At 47.2% G+C, this 24,358-nt stretch overlaps 2 protein-coding genes and 1 non-coding gene across 5 annotated transcripts; all 3 read left to right on the top strand.

The window, feature by feature from the left end:
- Positions 1 to 188: 188 nt before the first annotated feature.
- Positions 189 to 18,395, top strand: pthlha (parathyroid hormone-like hormone a). 3 transcript variants are annotated; one of them, XM_074698484.1, is made up of 4 exons: positions 189 to 470; positions 11,240 to 11,350; positions 17,091 to 17,627; positions 17,741 to 18,395. In XM_074698484.1, the coding sequence occupies exons 2-3, from the start codon at positions 11,244 to 11,246 to the stop codon at positions 17,602 to 17,604; spliced, it is 621 nt and encodes a 206-aa protein (XP_074554585.1). In that variant the 5' UTR covers positions 189 to 470; positions 11,240 to 11,243; the 3' UTR covers positions 17,605 to 17,627; positions 17,741 to 18,395. The 3 variants fall into 3 exon arrangements, with proteins under 3 accessions (XP_074554585.1, XP_074554587.1, XP_074554586.1); XM_074698486.1 differs by lacking the exon at positions 189 to 470 and adding an exon at positions 5,494 to 5,617; XM_074698485.1 differs by lacking the exon at positions 189 to 470 and adding an exon at positions 10,923 to 11,046.
- Positions 15,795 to 15,867, top strand: trnat-ugu (transfer RNA threonine (anticodon UGU)). Its single transcript has one exon. It is a non-coding gene; the product is annotated as a tRNA-Thr (tRNA).
- A 2,824-nt stretch (positions 18,396 to 21,219) lies between the features above and the next one.
- c4h11orf98 (chromosome 4 C11orf98 homolog) lies at positions 21,220 to 23,404 on the top strand. Its single transcript, XM_074698465.1, has 4 exons — positions 21,220 to 21,350; positions 21,935 to 22,059; positions 22,141 to 22,238; positions 22,591 to 23,404. The coding sequence occupies exons 1-4, from the start codon at positions 21,312 to 21,314 to the stop codon at positions 22,719 to 22,721; spliced, it is 393 nt and encodes a 130-aa protein (XP_074554566.1). The 5' UTR covers positions 21,220 to 21,311; the 3' UTR covers positions 22,722 to 23,404.
- Positions 23,405 to 24,358: the final 954 nt, after the last annotated feature.

The following is a 24,358-nucleotide window of genomic DNA, read 5'->3' as shown; positions in this document are numbered from 1 at the left end:
TGTCAGTGCAGGAGGAAAAATAACCATGAAAACAGGAATCCTGGATCCAGACAGTATCACAACAAGGTGCCGGCACACGTGTCATTAGCTGAGCCTGAGGATTATAAACCAACGCTGCGGTGTGTCTGAGGGTTTCTGTGAGGGGAGGAAGGGAAAGGGGATGTGGGAGGAACAGATAGAGTGAGTAAGTTCATCCACCTAATTACCCAGCAGCTCCACGGACTCTTCTTCTACCATGATGATGCTGACGACCACGGCGTGATGTCAGCAGGAGGGCTCTGCTGCTCTTAAAAAGGTTTTGGAGCCTGACGGCAGGAGCAGAGAGCTCAGGGACTCTCAGAGGAACCAGAGGAGCTCGACTCTGTGGAGGAGCAGAGGGACCAGAGGAGTCCAGACCAGGAGAGAGCAGGGATTTGGGTTTTTGACTGGACTTGAGTGGATTCTTATCTCTCAGAGGAGCTCAGACTCAGGTGAGTTCATCCTGCAGAAAGTTCCTACTCCTCACACCTCTGTGTAGATTCAACAAGTCTTCAAAAAACTGTTTGATAAGTTCTGCAAACGTTTGCTCTGACCTCCCAGTGGTTTGGGGCAAAATGTTGACTTTTCTGTCAAACTTCTTTTTCTTTCACATCTTTTACTTTAAGTTTTCATCCTGTGTTTTTCACTCTTCACTTCACTGATAGTATTTTAATAATATCTACCGCTCTCTTATCTGTGGTTGAAAATGAACAGCGGTTTACTGTGGAGCATTTCTAATTCTTGTCTGATCAAACCAAACCCTCTTTTCGCTCCGTTAGTTTATAAACCTGAACTTGTCCCACATCCTTCAGCTCCTGATCATTTTTATTTGAGGTTTACAATAAACTCCTGCAGGAGATCAGAGCAGCTACACGAACACTGAAGTTTGTCTGTTCGGCTCAGCAGAGAAAGTTTGGACAGTTTACCGTAAAACTCAGAATACACAGGAAACAGGAATCAGGTCTGAGTAAACTCTGATTCTACTTACAATCCCCAGCTATAGATCAGTTCAGACTGAAAGTGTTGTGTGAATTAAAGCTTTGTTAAAAAATCAAAAGTGTTGTAAGTTAAGGTTAGCGTGTTAGCAAACCAGCAGGTTAAACAAGATTCGCTTTTACCATGAAAAGACGTAAAAAACAAAAAGTTTCAGTGATGTTGGATTGAGACTGAACTGGAAAGAGTCTGGGTTGTCGTTTTGTTGTGTTAGAATAGAATAGAATAGAATAGAATAGAATAGAATAGAATAGAATATTCTTTTATTGATCTCCCATAGGGGATTTTTTTTGTACCACAGCAGCTCACAGAAAAAGTGCAATAAATGCAATAACAATAAAAAAGAACAGTAACAGAATAAAAACATGAAATTAGAAATTTGAAGTAATGTAGAAAAGTGGTAAAAGTACAATTCAGTCAATTCACAAAGTTTGTGTCATGTTTTTAAGCGTTCACAGCTACATGCTAGCATAAACAAAAACAATAACTTTTTTAATGTCACTGAGAGGGTGACACAAGATGTTTGTGAGCTGCTAGCTGTTTGTTGTTGTTGTTGTTGTTGTTGTTGTTGTTATTGTTGTTAGCTTTGACAAAGTGCTAACAAAAAGAAAAGCAGTTTAATTTTCAAACCAGGGCCGTATTAACTTAATGTTTTCACATTCTTTCAAAGATGTATAAAGTTCATCAGCTAAACTGTTTGCTCGCACAGAGCAGTGACATTTATCTGGACTGACTGTGTTAGCGCGTGTTTAAAGCTCTAAGCTCATGTTGTTGAGTCAGTTTTCTGTTAGCCTGTTAGCTGCCAACGCTAGCTGTTAAACTCCAAAAAGTGAAGCAGGCTGTGGTTTTTCCCTTTTCAGCGTCTCTGTGCTGACAAATCAAACACTCAGCGGGCGGCTAAGTGTTGTTACACGCTGGAAAACCTACAGAAAAACTCAGGTCTTAATGTTTTCTGAGCCTCTCTCCAACACTTCATCAGCTCTGGACCTGAAGCCATAAAGACTGCAGCAAATGTCAACTGTTTACAAAGTCAGTACAGCCTGAAACCACTTTCTGTCCCCGTGCGTTCCCTAATCCGCTCTGCTGGCACCGCCGCCCTAACCATAATCAGATGTAATTGAGCGCGGGGACTTGATTGCCTCCATGGGATCCAGGAGTGACACACCAGCAGATTATAAACAACCGCCTGGTGACATCTGCAAAAGTCAGAGCGAGAGTCAGAGCGAGAGTCAGAGCGAGGGTCAGTCAGAGCGAGAGTCAGAGCGAGGGTCAGTCAGAGCGAGAGTCGGTCAGAGCGAGAGTCAGAGCGAGAGTCAGAGCTAGAGTCAGAGCGAGAGTCAGAACGAGAGTCAGAGCGAGAGTCAGTCAGAGCGAGAGTCAGAGCGAGAGTCAGAACGAGAGTCAGAGCGAGAGTCAGTCAGAGCGAGAGTCAGAGCGAGAGTCAGAGCGAGAGTCAGAGCAAGAGTCAGAGCGAGAGTCAGAGCGAGAGTCAAAGCGAGAGTCAGTCAGAGCGAGAGTCAGTCAGAGCGAGAGTCAGTCAGAGCGAGAGTCAGTCAGAGCGAGAGTCAGAGCGAGAGTCAGAGCAAGAGTCAGTCAGAGCGAGAGTCAGAGCGAGAGTCAGAGCGAGAGTCAGTCAGAGCGAGAGTCAGAGCGAGAGTCAGAGCGCGCTCAGTCAGAAGCAGACTGGAGGCGCCTTTTCCTATGCTCGCCACGCAGAGAGGTGCTGGAGCTGTGCACAGCGCTAAAACGCTGCATGCTAACATGCAGCAGGTTTGCATGTTTCCAAAGGTCGTCCACTGTGGTCGCCAGGCCACGCCCACAAAAAATCCTTTGGTGACATCACATACTGGATGTTTCCACAGCACAGCAGCCGACTCTGGAGATGATCCAATTAAAAAAAACAAGTTAAGTTTTTAACCGACAAATCAGCAAAATCTGACTCTAAACTTGTTTTTCTGAACTTGTTAATGTTTCACTACGACGTACGAGCAATCACATGACCGGCTTTTCCTTATTTCTGAATTTAACGTGAACATGTCTGTTAGTCAGAGTTTGTGTCTAAAGCAGAACGTGGTGAAGTAATAATTCATGACAGAGAAAAACAACAAGATCAGATCAGTTTCACTGAGTTACCATGGAGATTTATTTCTGACTTTTTTCTTCCTAAACTTCAGTTTTATGTCAAACTTTCCCACCGTGTTATTACGCTGAAAGAAACAATAAATCTGCTCTGACTTTTCTTCAGTCTCAGTTTTTAAAGCAGTTTTTTACTGGTCTGTCTGTAAACTCCCACAGACACCATGACGAGCGATGACGAGCTGAAGAGAGCTCCACGTTCAAACCTCAGAGCTGCCACATGTGGGCGCTGTAAACTTTAATACGTTAAATAAAATAATAATAATAATCAGACAAAACAAAAAGTCAGAGATTTATTCTCTCATCCCTGACCGTGCATCAGACCCAGACCAGAGCTTTAGACCCAGACCAGAGCTTTAGACCCAGACCAGAGCTTTGGACCCAGACCAGAGCTTTAGACCCAGACCAGAGCTTTAGACCCAGACCAGAGCTTTAGACCCAGACCAGAGCTTTAGACCCAGACCAGAGCTTTAGACCCAGACCAGAGCTTTGGACCCAGACCAGAGCTTTGGACCCAGACCAGAGCTTTGGACTCTGTCTTTGTGGTCTTCACTTTTCTCAACATGTCAGACGGTCTCGGGGTCAGGCTGTGGTGGAAACATGTCAGAGCAGCGCTGCCTCCTCTAAATTACTGCTGGTGGTTACAGAGCGGTGTGAGCGTGTGTTTCTGTGGTGGACGTGTGGTTCTTCATCTCAATGAGAGGAGGAGGAGGAGGAGGAGGAGGAGCAGGAGGGGGAGGAGGAGGAGGAGGAGGAGGAGGAGCAGGAGGGGGAGGAGGAGGAGGAGGAGGAGGAGGTTTTCTCCATGGTGCTGAGAGTTTCTGTCCAACCAAACACAAAAAGAAGAATTTCTGAATTCTCTGGATAAAACACGTCTCCGCTGAGTGTAAAGGAGGAGCAGGAGGAGCAGGAGGAGCAGGAGGAGCAGATTAAAAGCCGTTTGTTGTGTTTGTGGAGCTCTGCCAAGACGCTGTAATTTTCTGTGAATGTGAAACAGCTTTCCTGGCCGGGCCCACAGGCCTCCCTCTGCCAGGAGCACGCTCCTCCTGCTCCTCCTGCTCCTCCTGCTCCTCCTGCTCCTCCTGCTCCTCCTGCTCCGACCTGTGTACCTGCAGGTGAAGGGGCTGGTTTCCTGGTTTCCTGGTGGCGTGTGAGGAGGTGGGAGGGTGCTGACAGGTAGCGTTGGCCCCGCTGGTCCCGGACACTCCTCCTTTTGTTCCCGGGTTGAAAAGCCCGGACTCCGTGTTCCTGAAGCCGCTCCAACCAGAGGAGCTCGTAAACTGGAAGGAACTCGACTAATTTTCAGACAAGCTGGAGAAAAGTACTCCCATGATTCTCTCTGGCACCAGTCACTCACCGTGCAGCGCAGGTTTGGGTTAACCGGCGCTGACGGCGGGAGGAGAGGAACAATGGATTCTGTCTTTGTCCCGCTGAACGAAGGAGCAGCAGGTTTGTTGCATCAGCACGCGCTGGCAGCCTGCTCGCTCACAAATAACGGCTCATTGTGTGTTTCATGTGCTCACACTGACCCTCACAGCAGAGCTGCTGCTTCTGGGTAAAAACCAGGGACGCATCAGCACAGCGCCGTGGCCAGGAGCGAGTGTTTGAGATGATTGGGTAAATGAAAAACAGCCTGACTGAACTCTGCCAGGTCTCTCTGTGGAGGATCCAGGGCGTAGGAGCGTCCTGATGAACATCTAACCGGTCCGTTAGTGATGGGTTTGTCCGGAGGAGGAGAGTCGTCATCAGCGTCTGAGAGCGGGGGAGCTGCTGCGGCGTTAGCAGTTTGACGTACGGAGGCTAACCTTCACGCTCAGCGCGTCCTCGCAGAGAGAAGCTCCAGCTCTGATCATAAAACCAACTCTGGGTCCAGGTTGGATCTGTTGGTCTCTGGAGTGGATCTAAAAACTGCCCCGTGTAAGACAAGCTGACCATCCTGAGCCCGTCAAACTCTGACGTCACAACATTTACAGGATTTAATTTACCGTCGTTAGCGTCAGCGTCAGTCATGATGAAGTCACGATGACAGAATTTGACTTTAGTCGTGATAAAAGGCGTCGTCTGACAAACTCACTGCTTTGCATAAAATGAAAATCTGCCTTATTAATAAAACAGGAGTTGGTGTTTTTAAAGTATTTTTGCAGGTATCCAAACCTTTGTTTTCTTTAGTTTTAGTTTTTATTTGAAGAGAAATGTGGAACAGTCACAAACTTTCCTGGACCTGAGTTTTCAGAGTGTGTCGTCACTTCCTGTCTGGTCTCAGAGACACGGTCAGCTCCGTCAGATCGTAGCAGAGAAACCTGGAATGAGGGGTCCAGGTCCAGACCAGGGTCTGTCCTGTGGGTCCCCCTCAGCAGGTTTCTGTTCAGGTCCTGGTCCAGACCAGCTGCCCGCTCTGGGAGGTCGTGTTGGTCCATGAATCTCCGTCGTGTGCAGGAAGTTTTCATGTTTCCGTGATTTTGTTTCTCTGGTTGGTCGTAGATATTTGCACCTTTCCTTCCTGAACCTTTTTCCTCCAGGTGTTTTCTGATGTCTCTAACTTTTCTCTCAGCTCTGAACTCACCGATCGTGTTTTTTGATGTCTCTAACTTTTCTCAGCTCTGAACTCACCGATCGTGTTTTTTGATTTCTCTTACTTTTCTCTCAGCTCTGAACTCGCCGATCGTGTTTTTATTATCGAGCTCTTCTGTTCGACGTGGTCGTTGCTCGTTGCTGGATTATTTCATCAGGACGTTTATCTGCGTGTCGAGCTGAGACGAACGGCTCAAATGTCCGTTTCATTAATCACATGACGCTGTTTATAAACATGCTCCAAAGCCAGAGTTCACATGAAACCAGGATTTAAGAATCCTGTTCAGCTCCTCGTAAATCTGCAACGTGTGAAACGTCCACACCACACGCTGTGTCAACATTTTCCCACAGAGGATTTCCACACAGATACTCCTGTGTGTGTGTGTGTGTGTGTGTGTGTGTGTGTGTGTGTGTGTGTGTGTGTGTGTGTGTGTGTGTGTGTGTGTGTGTGTGTGTGTGTGAGACATGCTGGGTTTCTCTCATAGATCTGTTTGTAATTGTGGAGGCGACAGCTGGAACGTATTTCAGATATTTCAACACGTGTCAGTCAGAGCGAGTAGCGAGGAGCAAGGAGCGAGGAGTGAGGGGTGAGGAGCAAGGAGCGAGGAGTGAGGGGTGAGGAGCAAGGGGCGAGGAGCTGCCCCTCTTTTCTCCTCGCTCCTCACCCCTCACCCCTCGCTCCTCGTTCCTCGCTCCTCACCCCTTGCTCCACGCTCCTCACTCCTCTCTCCTCACCCCTCACCCCTCGCTCCTCGTTCCTCGCTCCTCACCCCTTGCTCCACGCTCCTCACTCCTCTCTCCTCGCTCCTCGCTCCTCGCTCCTCGCTCCTCCTGATGTTTGCTCCTCCTGGCTGTGAGGAGGTGAACTCAGAGATCACACGCTCTCACTAACCCCTCATCCATCGTCAGGTTTTTATCTTTTCGTGGTCGTTCTGACAGGAAGTCGGGCTCTGACCTCGTCCTGAGCTTCGCTCTAACGTCTGTGATCAGACGAAGTCTTCAAGGTAAAAATTTCAGGGACAATTCTCCCCAAACTTTACAGCCGCACGTTTTCAGGTGTTTCACGACAAAAGTGAAAATGAGGAATAATGAGACTGAGCTAAGCTAAGCTAAGCTAGCGTTAGCTAACTTCAGGTGTAGCCGTCAGTTTTCACGCTGAGGTGAATGAGAGCTGGAGTTCAGTCTTTTGTAGCGAAGCCTCTGGTTGGTTTAGTTTCTAAATGAATGTTTATTCGTTAGCGAGCAGAAACTTGTCGTGTTTCCTCAGAGCTGATGATGAATCCAGACTTTAGGATCAGAAACTGATCAGCTGATGGAGACTGAGACTCTCACAGCGCTCTCCGTCTCTGGTTGTGTAGTGAGTAAACTTCATGTGTTAACCAGGGACGGTCGTGTTGTGGTTTAGTTTGTTTTAAGCTAAAGGTGGAAAAGAGAAGCTGACCTGAAGACCTGAGGGTCTGAGACCGAAACAGTTTGTTTTTTATTAGCTTAAGTTTTCAGCGTTTATTTCACTGCAGCGTAAAAACTGTGATCGATGTTTCTCCTCCTCTGTGGAGACGATTTCTACTGAGTAACGCCGGCGTCTTCAGCTGTGTCCGCAGACAGAGGCGTGGCGCTGGACGTAAAGTCAGAAGTTATCGATTAACTCAGGTTGAGTCTTTGATGAAACGTGTGTTTCTTGTGTTTCCTGTTTTTCCTGTTTTTCTTGTTTTTCCTGTTTTTCCTGTTTTTCCTGTTTTTCCTGTTTTTCTGAACATCTCGGCACAAAACTTCAGTGTTTGGAAAAACTTCAAAACCAAAGTTGGTTTATGCCGTTTTAGATTCACAGCGTTTCACCTCCTCTGACGCTGACAGGGACCAGCTGCGCCTCCTTCACAGAGGGAGGAGGTGCTCTGGTTTTCTGAGAAGTTTGGGGACAACGACGGACTCTGATCATGGTCCAGACCTGATTAAAGCTCATGAACGGTTTCTTGTTTGAGGATAATAAATATTTCCCAGAAGCCTTTGCGTCAGCTGTATTGGCGTCTTTCTGCGCCCGGCGGTGGAGCGTGGCCTGTGCAGAGGTTAGGAAGGAGCACGGGGAGCTGTGGCGGCGGCGGCGTTGGTCTGTGGAGCTGTTTGAGACGTTTCCTCAGTCAGACTCAACTGAAGATTAAATCGTCGTCTAATCGACTGGAACGATCCGCCGCCCGCCACGAGATCTGCGTTAGAGCAGAGACGGCGTTTACAGACGATGACACGTGATGACAGCGAGAGGACGGGCTGACAGCAGCGTGTAACCTGCTTCACATCCTGTTAACCACGCCTGAAACGCAGCGGCGGTAATCTGCAGTAATGAATCTGCACGCCGGCGGCGATGGAGGAGGCCGCACACGCTCAGTGTAGTAAACAGAGGTTTCCTGGGAATGATGAAGAGCTGAGTTTGACGCTCTGTCGGCTGCTGTGGAGGAAACGAGCTGATTAATTAATTTACATTAAGATACGTCGATTTGTTTCTCTGCCAGTCACAGACACACCGCCACGTCCACGAGTCGCCTCCACTTCCTGTCCCCACGCTTTCTGAGTCGCTCCAAGTTTTAACCTCTCAGTGTTTGCTGTTTTTTCCTCCTGATGAATCTGGTTTGATTTCACCTCTTTGGTCTAAAGGGATAAAATCTGATTTACTGAAAACGTTTTCAGACTGGCGAGGTTTTGGCGTTCAGAGATCAGTTCGTCTGAAACGTCTGTAGCAGCTGAACCCTTAGAGAAGTTTCTGTTTCAGTCGTCGCTGGGCTCAGTTTGCTCCTTTCAGAGTCTGATGCTTTTATAAAACAGATCCTTAAAGAGACAGAGCACGTTTTACACAGGAAGGAGAGTTTTTAACTAGTTACATCACTTCCTGTGATGACATCAGAGAGAAGGCGGTCTCAGAGTCTAACTCCTGGACGTGAAGCTGTCCAGGAGTTAGACAGCTGTTTGTCTGGAGCTCGACTACTTTAATGATGACAACAGAGAATCATCTCCAGCGACGTCGACTGAAAGATCTGCTCTGTAACTTTATCAGAAACTTCAGGAGGAACCAGAGACTGTCACAAACAGGAACATTTAGTGGACATCGTCACATTTTGGTCACGGCCCGCGGACCCTGAGGCTCGCTGAGGTGAAGACAGAAATATGAGGCTCATCAACACAAAGCGTGCCCGCTCTAAAAACAGCAGAAGTGCCCTTTAAAGGACTCTGTCTGCGTCACGCTGAGTGGTCGAGGCGCTGGTCGCTCTCAGGAGGCGTCTGTTTCCACGCGGCGTGTCTCTGCCCGTCCCGACTCCACTGACGGTCAGAGGTCAGCACGCCGGACGCCATCTTCCCGCTCAGACTCGTGTCTGGAGGCTCAGAGTCACACCTGAGGGAGACCACCTGGTCCAGGTCTGCAGCGGGTCCAAAGGCCGGCCATGGCCCGGGGACAGAGCGCTGAGTCCGGCTCAGACCTGCTGTCAGAGTGGATCACACCATGAGGATCCAGACCCAGACCAAGACCCAGACCCAGACCAGAACTCTCTGAGACCTCTGGCCCTTTATCCCAAAACACAGGTTAACATTCAGCCCTGAGAAACCAGAGGTTAAAGGAACAACACGTCTATTTCTACAGAGATCCTCCTCAGCCCTGTGCTTTTAGGAAACGAGTTTATTTTCAGTATTTTTCAGCTTCAAACTTTTTTATTCTTTGTTCAATTCATGCCCCAAATAAAAAATATATTTAAAAAAGAGTAAAATAATAAAAGGCAAAAAAAAAAAAAACATAAAAATGCATCCAGACTTTTCTCAGTCATGACTCAAACATTGAAAAATCAAACACACTGATTTATTCTATGTTTATTCACTTTTTTTTTTTTTTTTGGCACTTGATGCCCCCTGTTGATGATTGATGGTTTCAGTTTGATAGAGTTGGATAAAAATCATCAAATCAAACTAAATATATAAAAAAAACATCTTTTATTATAAAAAACTATAATTTAAGACAGAAAAGAAAAACAGTTTTAGCTCCGTAAGAAACTCCGTCTGTAACAAACAGATGTGTGTTCCTGTCGGCACTGATTCAGCTCCGTACCTCAGACAGCAGATCCAGCTGGACTCTGAGGAGACTCTGTGAGGGGGACTCTAAGGGGGAAAGTTTAAAACCATTTAGACAGAAACTGGTGTGAAACTGAATCCCCCTCTTTTCTCCACTTTTTTAATTTTGTTTTCATTTTTTTTCTTGTGTCTTAAACTTTTCTTCTTCCGCTCTCTCTGAAAAACGACTTCCTGATCTTTGAGACCAACACACGCCGACCTGACCCTCTGATCCCTGGATGATCACTCAGGTCTAGGCTCTACCTGGCCCTGCTGCCCCCCCTCAGAGGTCTCAGGTCTCAGGTTTCAGGTCTGTGTGTCTCTCCTGGCCCCTCAGAGGTCTCTGGTCTTGGGTCTTGGGTCTTGGGTCTCTCCTGGCCCCTCAGAGGTCTCAGGTCTTGGGTCTCTCCTGGCCCCTCAGAGGTCTCAGGTCTTGGGTCTGTGTGTCTCTCCTGGCCCCTCAGAGGTCTCTGGTCTTGGCTCTGTGTGTCTCTCCTGGCCCCTCAGAGGGCTCTGGTCTCAGGTCTTGGGTCTTGGGTCTCTCCTGGCCCCTCAGAGGTCTCAGGTCTTGGGTCTTGGGTCTCTCCTGGCCCCTCAGAGGTCTCTGGTCTTGGCTCTGTGTGTCTCTCCTGGCCCCTCAGAGGTCTCTGGTCTTGGGTCTCTGAGTGGGTCTGGAGTGCCACCTTCCTGCCGTTCCTCCTCCTCCTCCCCTCCTCCTCTCCTCCCTGTGTGTGTCTGTGTCTGCCTCCTGCTCCTCCTGTGGGCAGAGACATGAGGAGGCCCTCCTCCTGCTCTTAAGTCCTCCCCTCCGCGCTCCCTGACCCGCTCAGACTCTCAGGCAGCATGCAGCACTCGCAGCTCCTGCAGCTCTCGCAGCGCTCGCAGCTCTCGCTCCCATCAGACCGACCCTCAGCAGCCGCCCTGACACCACGCTCACCCCTCGCCACGGGACACGTCTGCAGGAGCCACAGCTGGACTCCTGCTGCTCCTGCTGCTCTTTGAGGAGGACACTAACAGCTGGACTCCTGCTGCTCCTGCTGCTCTCTGAGGAGGACACTAACAGCTCCCAGAAGGAGCTCCTGGATGTGTTTAGCTGCTGGTTTCCTGCTGCGCTGACGGTGTCATCACCTGGACCCTGAGAAACTTTTCTCTGGTTTAAAGTCAGACCTGGACCTGGACCTGGACTCCAGAGGGTTTTAGTTTGGATCTTTCCTGTGGGGGGACGCTCTCTGCTGAGGGAGAGTAAGTTTCTCCTCTTTCTGCTCCCTGCTCCCTGCTCCCTGCTCCCTGCTCCCTGTTTGGAGCTTTGTTGTGGTTTCATGAGCTGCTCTCTGACTCCTCAGCTGGTGTTTGCTCCCAGACGAGAAGGAGACGCAGCTGCAGAGCTGCAGAGGGAGGTGTTCCCTGTCTCATGGTTCTCTCTGCTCCTTTTCAGGAGGATGTTGTGCTCCTGGAGCCTCCTGCAGCAGTGGAGCTTTGCCCTGTTCCTGCTCTGCTCCCCGGTGCCGCACTTTGGACGCCCCATCGATGCCCTGAGCAGCCGAATGTAAGTCACGCTCCTTGTTACTCCTTTTTACTCCTTGTTACTCCTTTTTACTCCTTGTAATCCTTTTTTACTCCTTTTTACTCCTTTTAATCATTTTTTACTCCTTTTTACTCCTGTTTACTCATTTTACTCCTTTTTACTCCTTTTAATCCTTTTTTACTCCTTTTTACTCCTTTTTACTCCTTTTAATCCTTTTTTACTCCTTTTTACTCCTTTTTACTCCTTTTAATCCTTTTTTACTCCTTTTTACTCCTTTTTACTCATTTTACTCCTTTTTACTCCTTTTAATCCTTTTTTACTCCTTTTTACTCCTTTTACTCCTTTTTACTCCTTTTCCTCATTTTATTCTTTTTTCCTCTTTTTACTCCTTTTTCCCCCTTCTCCTTTTTTTTCCCTAATTTTCCCTCCTTTCTCCTCCTTTCTCCCTGTGAGGCAGGAGGAGTGGGTTTAATGTCTCTGACTCCCAGACATGTGCTTGTTTCTCCTCATGTATCTCCCCCCTCCTCCTCCTCCTCCTCCTCCTGCGAGGTGGGCGAGCTGGAAAATGTTGGTGTGTGAGTCGTGCTGCAGATGTTTGGTTAGCGCTGGCCCACCTGTACCTGTGTGTTTACCTAAAGCAGAAACGTCTGCTGTGATAAACCCCCAGCAGCCCCCCCGCTCTGACACGCTGGCTCCATCAGACGCGTTCGATGCGTTCAGGGGCCGTGGGACGACCTGCACGCCGTGCATCTGTGTGTTTGTGTGAATAACGCTGACATTCGCTGCGTCTCCTGGTGAGGAGTCAGAGACAAACGCTCAGGGAGAGACGGACGCTCAGGGAGAGACGGACGCTCAGGGAGAGACGGACGCTCAAGGAGAGACGTGATCAGATCTAATGACTCAGTGGGAAGACGCTCGCTGTGAGACTCTGAACTCACTGACTGAGTGAAGTCTCCAGGGAGCAAGGAGCGAGGAGTGAGGAGTGAGGAGCGAGGAGTGAGGAGCGAGGAGTGAGGAGCGAGGAGTTAGGAGTTAGGAGTTAGGCTTCATGCAGGTCTACGATAGAAGGACTCCACCTGAGGGAGGAGGTGGGGGTGAAAACAGGAGTGTGATGGAAAGTCTGAGGTGGAGAGGAGGAGGGAGGAGGAGGTGCTGATGACCTTTGACCTCTGTCCTGACCTGCTGTGGGCTCAGCAGGAGGAGAGTCCGGCCTCAGGATGGAGACGGTCTGAGCTGGATTTGGAGTTTCTGAGTGACCCGATGATGAAGAGGAAGAAAACGTGTTGTTGTTTCTCCAGTGAATTAATTTTTAAGGTTTTCTGAAACGCTGCTCATGAAAACACACGTGTGATAACCTGGAGCTGCGTGATAACCAAACTGCATGTTTCATTCTTTTTTTCTGCACTGACACGATTAAAATCAAGAGAAAGTTGGAACTTAACGTTTGACTTCAACATTAAAGATTAACAAATTTAAACTTTGTGAAATTAGGAAACTTCACAGAGAAACTCAGCTGCTGAGCTCCTGTGAGCTGAAGACGAAGATGTGAACGTGTGAATCTGACGAACAGCTGATGAATCTGCTCAGATCTCTGCTCCATGGTTTCCTCAGAGCCTGATCAGCTGATCCTGAGTGTTTCTGCTTCATTCTGGTTTAAAAAGATGCAGAAATTCTTCCTGAGACAGAATCAGACAGGAGGAGGTTTTACTGAATCCTGGTCCAGTTCTGGGGGACTCCTTTGAGGAGGAGGCAGGGTTTGGGTCTCTGGTCTCTGGGGGAGGGGACACATCCCGCTTTGAGGACGCTACCCTTTTTCATCAGAGAGAAACTGGTCCTAAAAAATCTGGAGCTCTGCCTCCTCAGGGTGTCTCCTGCCTCCTCAGGGTGTCTCCTGCCTCCTCAGGGTGTCTCCTGCCTCCTCAGGATGTCTCCTGCTTCCTCAGAGTGTCTCCTGCCTCCTTAGGGTGTCTCCTGCCTCCTCGGGGTGTCTCCTGCCTCCTCGGGGTGTCTCCTGCCTCCTTAGGGTGTCTCCTGCCTCCTTAGGGTGTCTCCTGCCTCCTCGGGGTGTCTCCTGCCTCCTCGGGGTGTCTCCTGCCTCCTTAGGGTGTCTCCTGCCTCCTTAGGGTGTCTCCTGCCTCCTTAGGGTGTCTCCTGCCTCCTCGGGGTGTCTCCTGCCTCCTTGGGGTGTCTCCTGCCTCCTCAGAGTGTCTCCTACTTCCTCTTCACTCTTTGATGCGAGCATTAGTGAAGGTGAACGGAGCTGATCCTTTGTCAGAGCTCTGGGCCGTGTGTGTGTGTGTGTGTGTGTGTGTGTGTGTGTGTGTGTGTGTGTGTGTGTGTGTGTGTGTGTGTGTGTGTGTGTGTGTTTTCTCTCTGGGCCGGGCTGACAGGAAATCTCTCTATGCGTATAAACAGGCGGCGCTCTCTGGGGGATTCTGGGAGTTTTTATTCTTCAGACCAAAGTTTCGTTTCTGAGCGAACGTCCGTAAACCAAGCTCCTCATTCTGGGTCCTCCCGCTGCATGATGGGAAATCCCGACCGCTGTGGGCCGCGCTGTAATCAGCCGCCGCTATCTCCCTCTGATGGTGTGTTGGTGTGTTCAGACACCTGGAGAGTTTGTGCGCTGCTGCTGCTGCTGCTGCTGCAGCTGCTGCAGCTGCTGCTGCTGCTGCTGCTGCAGCTCGCCGTTCCCAGAGCCCAGCGCACTCGCCCAGCGCTCGCCGCTCTGTTTGTGTTAGAGATCAGACCCTGAGTAAAGAGACTCCGCAACACAGCAAAACCTGGTCCTCTGCTCCAGCTGGACCCACAAAGACAACAGCTGATCAGGAACTAGTCCATCAGGAGCTGGTCTATCAGGAGCTGGTCTATCAGGAACTGGTCTATCAGGAGCTGGTCCATCAGGAGCTGGTCCACCAGGAGCTGGTCCACCAGGAGCTGGTCCATCAGGAGCTAGTCCATCAGGAGCTGGTCCCTTTGGAGTTTGTCTGATCAAGATCATGTTTGACCAGGAACCAGGACCTGGGAACATGAGTCAGGTCATGTTTGGAGGTTCAGAGCAGTGCTGCCAGTTTTCTCTGGATTCCTGTGCAGGTGGCGCCCCCGTGTGGACAGACACTGCAACGACACAACTCCACATGTAACCCCAGTTTATGTCCCCATAAGATGAACCTGATGAGACGAGTTTAACGAGCAGACTGTTGGGTCAAAGTTTGGACGTTTCCCATCACAACTTTCACCTGGACATGATGGAGCAGCATGAAAAATGAATGAATGAACTAATTCATGGGACTTCTCAAAAACTAGGGAAACCTGCATGAAGAGCTGCAGATGTTTCCTTCACCAACAGACAAACACTCGACTGAACCTCCTGCCACGCTGCACGGGTCCTGAGACGGTCTGATGAGGGTCTGATGAAGATCTGAACACGGTCTAAAGAGGGTCTGATGAGGGTCTGATGAAGACCTGAACATGGTCTAAAGAGGGTCTGATGAGGACCTGATGAAGACCTGAACATGGTCTAAAGAGGGTCTGATGAAGACCTGAACACGGTCTAAAGAGGGTCTGATGAAGACCTGAACACGGTCTGAAGAGGGTCTGATGAAGACCTGAACACGGTCTAAAGAGGGTCTGAAGAGGGTCTGATGAAGACCTGAACACGGTCTGATGAGGGTCTGATGAAGACCTGAACACGGTTTGATGAGGGTCTGATGAAGACCTGAACACGGTCTAAAGAGGGTCTAATGAAGACCTGAACACGGTCTAAAGAGGGTCTGAAGAGGGTCTGATGAAGACCTGAACACGGTCTAAAGAGGGTCTGATGAAGACCTGAACACGGTCTGATGAGGGTCTGATGGAGCTCCCAGCTGTTTCAAACAGGCTGGATTGATTAAAAAGGTGAAAAATCAAGGTGTGTGTAGCAGCAGTGTGGATCCGGCTCCGGACTCTCCCTCCAGGTTTTGCAGGTGACCCCTCACAGCTGCTCCCAGGTCTTGTTACCTGGAGGTTGTGAGTTCAGATCCTGCGAGCTGCGGCTGCTCAGATGATGGGCCAGTTGGAGTGTTTCCTGTGTGTCTGTCTGTGCACACAGCACCCCCTTGTGGCCTCTTGGAGTCATGACATCATGAACCAGGATCAGGGAGTCCGGTCTCTTGAAGCTGAGAGTCTGAGGCTCACACAGACACTTTCCTGAGCGAGGAGCAGAGATCGGTTAATTTATCTTCACACACAAATATGAACTTTTAATGATCCAGTTTTTTCTGCACAAAAAGAAACAAACGTGAATAATTCAGAAATCCGGTCTGAACAGTGACGTTAACTCAGTGGGTTAACAGACGCTCGTGTGAGGTGAAATCTGTGTCTGGATTAATCTCCTCTCGCCTTCTCTGGTGACGTGTGGGCGTGGTCACAGTGAGTCACTCAGGAGTCACATTTATAACCACGTAGTGCGTGTCACTTCCTGTCACAGGGCTCCATAGCTCAGGGGTTAGAGCACTGGTCTTGTAAACCAGGGGTCGCGAGTTCAAATCTCGCTGGGGCCTGGAAATGTTTTCAGAGGCGCGGTGTGGGAGGTCAAAGGTCACTGTAACATGAGCACACTCCACGTGTATCTGTGGACGGCATGTGGCTTTAAACCAGAGCACGTCAGTGTTTGGCCTGCAGGGGGAGCTACAGGGAGAAGATGTGGTGTTTAGGAGGAGGTTAGGACAGTTTTGTCTTCATTTCACAAATTAAATCCAAATTAAATCCACATGATGAAGATGTTTCATCAGCAGGAAGCACTGCAGCATCCACGCCCCGTCTCTGAGCCCTGAATCACCTGATCGGGTCATCAGAACCTGATCATGTCGTCAGAACCTGTGGGGTCATGGTACAGACAGAGTCCGGCCCAAACTGTGTCTGATTCTTCTGGATCATTCTGAGCCCCAGTCTCCAATCCTCCAACATCTGAGCCATGGATCAGTCCCTGAACCTCCAGGTGGTGCAGAGTGGATCAGTCCCTGAACCTCCAGGTGGTGCAGAGTGGATCCGTCCCTGAACCTCCAGGTGGTGCAGAGTGGATCAGTCCCTGAACCTCCAGGTGGTGCAGAGTGGATCCGTCTCTGAACCTCCAGGTGGTGCAGAGTGGATCCGTCCCTGAACCTCCAGGTGGTGCAGAGTGGATCCGTCCCTGAACCTCCAGGTGGTGCAGAGTGGATCCGTCCCTGAACCTCCAGGTGGTGCAGAGTGGATCCGTCCCTGAACCTCCAGGTGGTGCAGAGTGGATCCGTCCCTGAACCTCCAGGTGGTGCAGAGTGGATCCGTCCCTGAACCTCCAGGTGGTGCAGAGTGGAGGGCCAGAGATCTTTGCCTCGATCAGATCGGTGATTAGTAGGAAGGAAAACTGGAGCTTAGACCTGATGTGGACCTCCTGGAGCTGGTCTCAGGTTTACCAGCCCTGGAAACGACTCAGCACCTGAGGTTTGCTGAGTCATGGCGTTTCACAGCGCTGATGAAACTGATGAGTCAGATGGAAATGTGCTGATTCATTCCAGCTTTTATTAGACCTGTGCTGCCCCCTGCTGGCCAGAGGAGGGAGCTCGATGCAGCGTTTGTCAGAAACCTGAAACGTTTCAGTGAGGCCTTGTTGTGGCCCTAGATTCCCCCCCCCCTCACCCTCTGCGTCTGTGTTTTGCATGTTTTGCATGTTTTGCACGTTTTGCACGTTTTGTGGTCATTGACAGAAAAGTCTGATTAATTTTTGTCCCTGTGTCGTTTCTTCCAGAAAGAGGTCGGTGTCTCACGCTCAGCTCATGCACGACAAAGGCCGCGCGCTGCAGGACTTTAAGCGCCGCATGTGGCTGCAGGAGCTCCTGGATGAAGTCCACACAGCAGAGATCAGAGACCTCCCCGTGAGGACCACAGCAGGGGGCGGAGCCAGCAGCGGCGCCGATGTTGGCCTCCCTGACGTCAGCCTCGGGATCCACCTGAGCACCACGGGCAGCACGATGCACTCCAAACCTCCAGGAGGAACCAAAAACCTCCCCATCAGCTTCAAGCTGGAGGAGGAGGAGGGCACCAACCTCCCGCAGGAGACCAACAAATCTCAGACATTCAAAGGAGGCGTGCTCAAAGCGCCCAGCAAGAAGAAGAAGAAGGGGAGGTCTGGGAAGAGGAGGGAGGGGGAGAAGAGGAAGAGGAGGGCGCGCTCGCTCGGCTGGAGGCCAGAGGATGAAGCAGGCAGTGGACTCCACCTGGAGTGGAGGTCTCTGCTGGGCCTCCAGAGGGCGCTGCTGTAAAACGCTGTCAGTCTCTGACACAGGTGAGCTCTGACCTGCTCGTCGTCTCAGAAACAGCCTCCAGGGGGCGCTTGTTGTCAGTTGTGTTGCCATGGAAACCCCCCTCTAACCCCTCCTCCTCCTCTCTGTGTTTCAGAAACGTCCGGACCTCGGCGTGGACTCCTAAACGCTCGCCTCTCAGTTTCCTGTTGGTGATCGTTTGGAAAGAAATTGGAAAATATTTATTGTCTGTAAATAATCTGGATATCTCAGAAACAGCTGAATAAGATTTAAAAATGATTTAAAAATGTTTGATTCTCTGTGAGGCCACAGATTTTCATCTTTGTGAATCCTTGCTTTCTCTTTTTGATTCTGATCACGTCAGATTTTTGCAGTAATTTATTTCGTTGGATGGTGTATTTATTTTGTAAATGTATCGAGGTGCTGCTGACCTTCTATATTTTTGTACCATATTGCACTTTAGATATATAAATATAAATATATATACCATTAATTGTTCAGTGATTTGTTTTTGTGGTTTATTGAAATGAAGAAAAGAACGACCGTTGTCTTTCTGTGTTTTGTTTTTTCACTCGTCCAGTTTTTGTTTCTTTGCTGCTGTTTTCTCCAGATGTGTCGTTTCTGATTGAAGCTGTTTGTTGTCTCACTCGGTGTCGGACTCTCCCGCTGCCTCACAGCCGCTCTGCTTCTCCAAGCCAAACTCCGTCTGTGTACATACACCAAACACGGCTCCATAGTGTTGTTTTTGGCACTTGCACTGAGATGAACTCCTGTACTGAACAGATTAAACGTTTGACACAACGCTCCCAGCAGTCTCTGGTGTTTTTGACGTCTTTTCATTCATTATTGGTGATGATTCTGCTCATGTTCATCTTTTGAGTCATTTTACATCAGATGTTAAAGATGTAGATGAAGTTTTTAAGCTGTGATTTGTTTGTTGTTAAAAAATAACTTTTCAAGATTATTGCACATTATTAACCTAAACTCCAGACAAAAGTTGGGATTAAAGTAGCCCACAGCCACAGGTTTGATATTTTTACAATAAAACAATTAACTTGATGTTTCAATCGTTATGAGTGGCTCAACATCAAAGATCAATATTAATGATTTTTACAGTTCAGTTATTGATTAAATTTATTTATGACCTTCAGTCAAACCAAATGTGACCTTAACTTGTCTTAAGTCATGGACCAGGATCTTCAGTGAACCCAAACCGTCCCACATGGCTCGGTTCTGGATCCTCTAAAGTTCACCTGAAACATGATAAACTGGAAACTTTCCTCTAAATATCACAAGCTGAGACTAAATTTCTAAATAATGTCTCTAACAGCCGCTCACGTCCTGTGATCTGTGAAAACCTTTGAACCAGAGAAACAGGTGAAAACAAGTGAAAACAGGTGGAAACAGGTGAAAACAGGTGAAAACAGGTGGAAACAGGTGGAAACAGGTGAAAACAGGTGGAAACAGGTGGAAACAGGTGAAAACAGGTGGAAACAGGTGAAAACAGGTGAAAACAGGTGGAAACAGGTGAAAACAGGTGAAAACAGGTGGAAACAGGTGGAAACAGGTGAAAACAGGTGGAAACAGGTGAAAACTGGTGAATATCTGTGTGCATATGTTGAACTGTTTCGTTCTCAGTTCCTCTGTGGTTCTGAACGTGAAGCGGTCTTGCTGGGTCCCCCTGGGAGTCCGTTTGGGTTCATCACGCTGACTCATGAGGATCATCAAAGTTTCCAGCGAAGCTGAGGAAGAAATCTGGACCATGTTTCCAGCCCGGAGCGAAACTCATCGCTGTCAGGTTTTGTTCGTGTCACTGAATCATCCGTTCGTCTGCAGGCGGCTTTTTCACACGTCTGATCCTCCCCTCACTCCCTGATGTCGGTTTAATGCTCTGCTAAATGATTTTTCCAAGGACTGGAGGTCACACCCTCACAAACTGAACCCAGAGGTGTGTTTTTAGTGCTGATGGTGGTTCACCCTGAGCCAGTGTTAAACTACTTTAATCTGATACTTTATCATGACTAATTATCCTGCAGACTCTGAGTTTATAAGCTGTCCTTTTCCTCTGATGTGACCCAGGAGGTCAGCTGGGAAACACCAGGACATGCTTCAGTCAGAGAAATGAAGGCCTGCCAGCCCACCAACACGTTTCTTCTTCTGCTGCTGTATTTCTTATCATCACCTCTTTTTTCTCGCTGGTTAAAGTGCGATCACCATCGGCGCCCAGCAGGATCCCGTCCCTTCAGCTCCTGAAGCGTCTGCAGCAGATGGCGAGCTGTGGTTTGGAGGTTAAAGAGATGTTTTCTGCTGATGATCAGGGTGAGTGTGGTCCTCTACAGCTCAGAGGCTTCACATGAATCAGAGAAAAGTCTCCACTCGTCTCAGACTCTAGTCTTTAGACACACATTCATCCCAGCACTATTCAAATACAGTAATTATTTCATGTCTTCAGAAACACAGTTACAGCACCCAATTTCCACCACCAGGTGGCAGCAATGTTCACTTTAGTGACGACCAAAAACTTCATCCTATTTTCCTTCCTTCCTTTCCTTTCCTAACACTTTAACTTCCACTTTTCAAACGTCTATGAAGTCTATTTAACTCTTTAGTGAAGATTCATCAGTGAAACCTGTAAACACAGTTTAAAGGATCAGTGAAGCTCTCAGATCTGAAACATTAAAACAGATCCTCAGTATGACCAGGAGATAATCATCTGACCGTGACTGAAAACAGATAACAGGAACTAAAGAAAAGGCTTCAAGGAAATTATCAGAGGGAAAAACAGAGAAACCAATAAAATGTAAGTTGTTATAATCAGTTACTTAGACAAACAAGAAAAATCAACGTGTTGTTGTGTATCGAAGACTGTTTCCACAAACTGGGGGAAAACAAAAATAAATAAATGAAATAAAAAAAAAATAAATTGGCACCGGGAATCCTGCCTCAAAATAAATGATGGGATTTTTTCCCCAGGACTGATCCCTTCATTTTTTTATTTTCATTTTCAATGTTGTTCTTCATGGAAAGTCCCACCTTTTATTTTGTTTATGATTAATTTAATGATTTATTGATTTCTGTCAAATTTCCTTATTTTGAAATTGGCAGCATCATCCGCTGATATGAAGCACAGAGAGGACATAAATATTCCCTGTTTAAGAAATGAATTTCTTCTGCTCAGAAATCAGAAAAACAGATCTTTATGCTAACTGCAAAATTATGATTCAAAGCTGTGACGATTTTCTTATTCTGAAGTTTATCACATTAAACATTTAACTCAATTTTTCTTTTCAGAATAAGTCTTTTCTTTCTTTCTTTCTTTCTTTCTTTCTTTCTTTCTTTCTTTCTTTCTCTCTTTCTTTCTTTCTTTTCTCTTTCTCTCTTTCTTTCTTTCTTTCTTTCTTTTCTCTTTCTCTCTTTCTTTCTTTCTTTCTTTCTTTCTTTCTCTCTTTCTTTCTTTCTTTTCTCTTTCTCTCTTTCTTTCTTTCTTTCTTTCTTTCTTTCTTTCTTTCTTTCTTTCTTTCTCTCTTTCTTTCTTTCTTTCTCTCTTTCTTTCTTTCTTTCTTTCTTTCTTTCTTTCTTTCTTATTTCTGTCGCTGTAATGCTCTGACAGAACACAGAGTGGCGCTGTAGAGCAGGAAGCAGCTGAAAGCAGCGAGAATTGAAACAGTAGAAGAAGAAACTGTCCGTGTCCACGTGAGGGCTGCAGCATGTCTCCTCCATCAGGGAAGATAAACAGACCAAAAACTGTAAGAAACGTGATTTTAACCAACTTTGACTCAGAGTAAAAACCAGGAAACGAGCTTCGTGTTTTCTGTTGGTCATTTTCCCGCCGTGTGTTAGCCGTTAGCATGTGAGCTAACGTAAACACTGTTTGCTGACTTCGCCTAAGTTTTGTTTCTCTACATGTTTATTTGAGGACAGGGTCATTTTGAAGAATATTAACGTTTTTCTTTCTGTTAAAGTGTTTTTTTATTGGGATGTGAAGAAACGCGTTAAAGTCCTGTTTTTACAAACCTTTTACCTTTTTACTGTCCAATGATAAACTGGATTTACGTAGTTAAAGTATGACATAAGTGAACATGTATTTTTAGCCCTGTGTACTCAGACTGTCATATAAAAACATCCGTGTTCTCAGTTTTATCTCATCATGTTTCCCTAAACTTCCTGAGCTGAAAAGCTTGAAGGACTTTATCCGTGTTCAGAGATCATTTTAGTTTTAAACAGTGAAGTTCATATAAAGTCTTATTTAATCAGCTTGGAGGGAAGATGTGTCTGTGACATGTTGTTCAGCACATGTTAACATGAGTTTCTCCTTTTCTCTGTCTTCCAGGAGCTCGGGAAGAAGCTTTTCAAGCGGCGGCGAGTCCTGGGCAGAGAGAAGAGGAAGAGACGACAGATCGTTGGCGCCGTGGTCGATGGGGGTCTGACCACCATCCATCACCTGAAGAAGAGGAAGTCAGTGACCTCCTGAGATCCAGCTCTAGCTGCTGTGATGGTTGATCCCTCCTGTGGAAACTGACTGACTCTGTGTTTCAGGTCCAGTCCCCGGGCAAACATCACTCTGTCCGGGAAGAAGAGGAGGAAGCTGCTGAAACAGCTGCAGCACATGCAGCAGGAGAAGAGCGGGATGGAGGGTAAGAAACGACACTCCAGGTTTTTAACCAGAGAGAGGGAAACGCTGCTGCGCTTTGCCTCAGTAACACTTTTATTATGATGGTTTATGTTGAGCTTTTCTCAGGGGGGGGAAGTGTTTAGGCTCTAACACACATTTCAGAAACATCCAGTGCTGCGGTCACGCCTCTGTGTGAAACGTGCTCCAGTGAAGTCAGTTTAACCAGGAGAGTTTGATCATAGAGACAAAAAGATTTAACCGACCCATCCACAGCGCTGACAGGGAGTTAGTTAATGTCAGTGGCTGTGATCTTTCCTTAAACTCTGTCCACGCTCATCACCTCACCCTCACCCTCACCCTCTCTCCCTCCTCAGTGGAAGCTCCAGCAGCACCAGAGACGAAGCAGGAACCTCCAGCTGGTCCAACCAAGACGACGAAGAGGAGGAAGAAGAGGAGCGCTGCAGCAGGAGCGCAGGAGGACGTAGACATGGAGGACGTGCAGTGAAAAGTGGTACCGCTTGTTTTTCAGTCAGCAGTGTTTTCAACGGACACCTCCATGTTTGAGTTTAACTGAAGTCCTGATCCCTGGACTGGTTTCTGTGACGGGGTCCGTTTGTCTTCAGGTGGATGTGGATCAGCCAGGATCTGAGGAGGTTTCTTTATGAAAAACTGCTGCAAAGATTTAAAGATACAGAAGCAGAGGAGCCACGAAGCTACGCTGTAAATACGATGCTGTTGATAATCTGTTGTTCTTCTTTCTTTGTTTAAACTGGAGTCAAAGATAAAATTTCAAATCAAACCAACGTCCTGACACTAAACGTGATGAATCATTCTGAAGCAGTGAAGGTTAAATAAAGGCGGAGCTTTCAGTCAGAGTCTGTAGAGGAACTCAGAGGATTAGCATGTTAGCATGTTAGCCTGTGAAGTCAGGACACAGGTTTTTCAGGTGATTCATGTGTTAGCTGTGTTAGCTCTGTAAGCACATCCTGTGTTTTTGTTTTTCTTAAAGACTTTGTTGATTTTCTGAAGAGTCTCTGAAACGAGTAAAAACGAGTTAAATCAGACGTGACATCACCTCTGTGACTTATTGATCAGTTGTTCACACGTTAACTCTTTGCTGTCCTGCATTAAAAAGCTCCACTGTGCAAAGATGAAACCACAAACAAAGCTCGAAGCTCTGAGTTTTTACTCTCACTGTCAGAAGTTTCTCTGAAACTGTTTCTCAAACAGAGATTTTCAGTGTTTTTACAAACTGCTGTCAGCTGTGGATGATCACTCCGACATGAACCATAACTGGAAGTTTTTGCTCGTCTGACCCATAAAACATTGACATATATTACATCAACACTTTAAATCAGAAGATATTTTTTTATTATTAAATGAGTTTATTTCACAGAGTAACAACTGATTTTTACCATATGGTACATTTAACTGTTTCTATCCTTATATGACTGATGGAAGTGTTGCAACAAATATTCAACCAAATACATTTTCTCTGATTTTTAAAATATTTGTTTTACTGATTTTGTTCAAACATTTCAAAAGCATAAACATCTAAATTTATATTTTATAGTTTTTTTTAAATTTACCTCAGAACAAATATTAATTATTACCTCAGTGGTCTTTCACATGTTTAAACACGATTTATTTTAAAGAATCAAACAATTTGTTTTTCTACACATTTGTTATTCAGACCTTTAAATCCAGAGTTGTCTCAGAGGCCTTGTTCTTGTTGGTGTATAGAAAATAAATTATTAAAAATCACAGAGATGTTTTTAACGAGTTGGGCTTTCAAAGGGAAATCTGACCTGAATTGGATCTTTACTGACTGAGGTTAGTTTTTTATTTTTCCTGACATGTAGCTCCGTGTTTCTGTCTGCAGGGATAATTTCTCCTTTAGAGGAGCAGAAACAGTTTCCTGTGATGATAATCTGTAGCTCTCCTCCTGTGTCACTGTGCCTCTTCTGCCTCTGTAATAATTCATGAAGCTGCTGATGTTCATGCTGATACAAACCGGCATTTTTCTCTAAATTCACATTTTATAAATGACGATGAGTGCTTTGTTTAGTGGCTGAATGAGCCGTTTTTCGGCCGCTGGTGCCGTGAGGAGGATCCGTGTGTTAAACCCCCCCCCCCCCCCCC

This window comes from Halichoeres trimaculatus, unplaced genomic scaffold (genome assembly GCF_033239565.1).
Source record: "Halichoeres trimaculatus isolate MK-OKI-2021-1 unplaced genomic scaffold, fHalTri1.1 fHalTri1_scaffold_21, whole genome shotgun sequence".
In the NCBI taxonomy this organism is placed as follows: domain Eukaryota; kingdom Metazoa; phylum Chordata; class Actinopteri; order Labriformes; family Labridae; genus Halichoeres; species Halichoeres trimaculatus.
The sequence above is the reverse complement of the archived record's forward strand: the minus strand, read 5'-3'. Positions and strand labels throughout refer to the sequence as shown.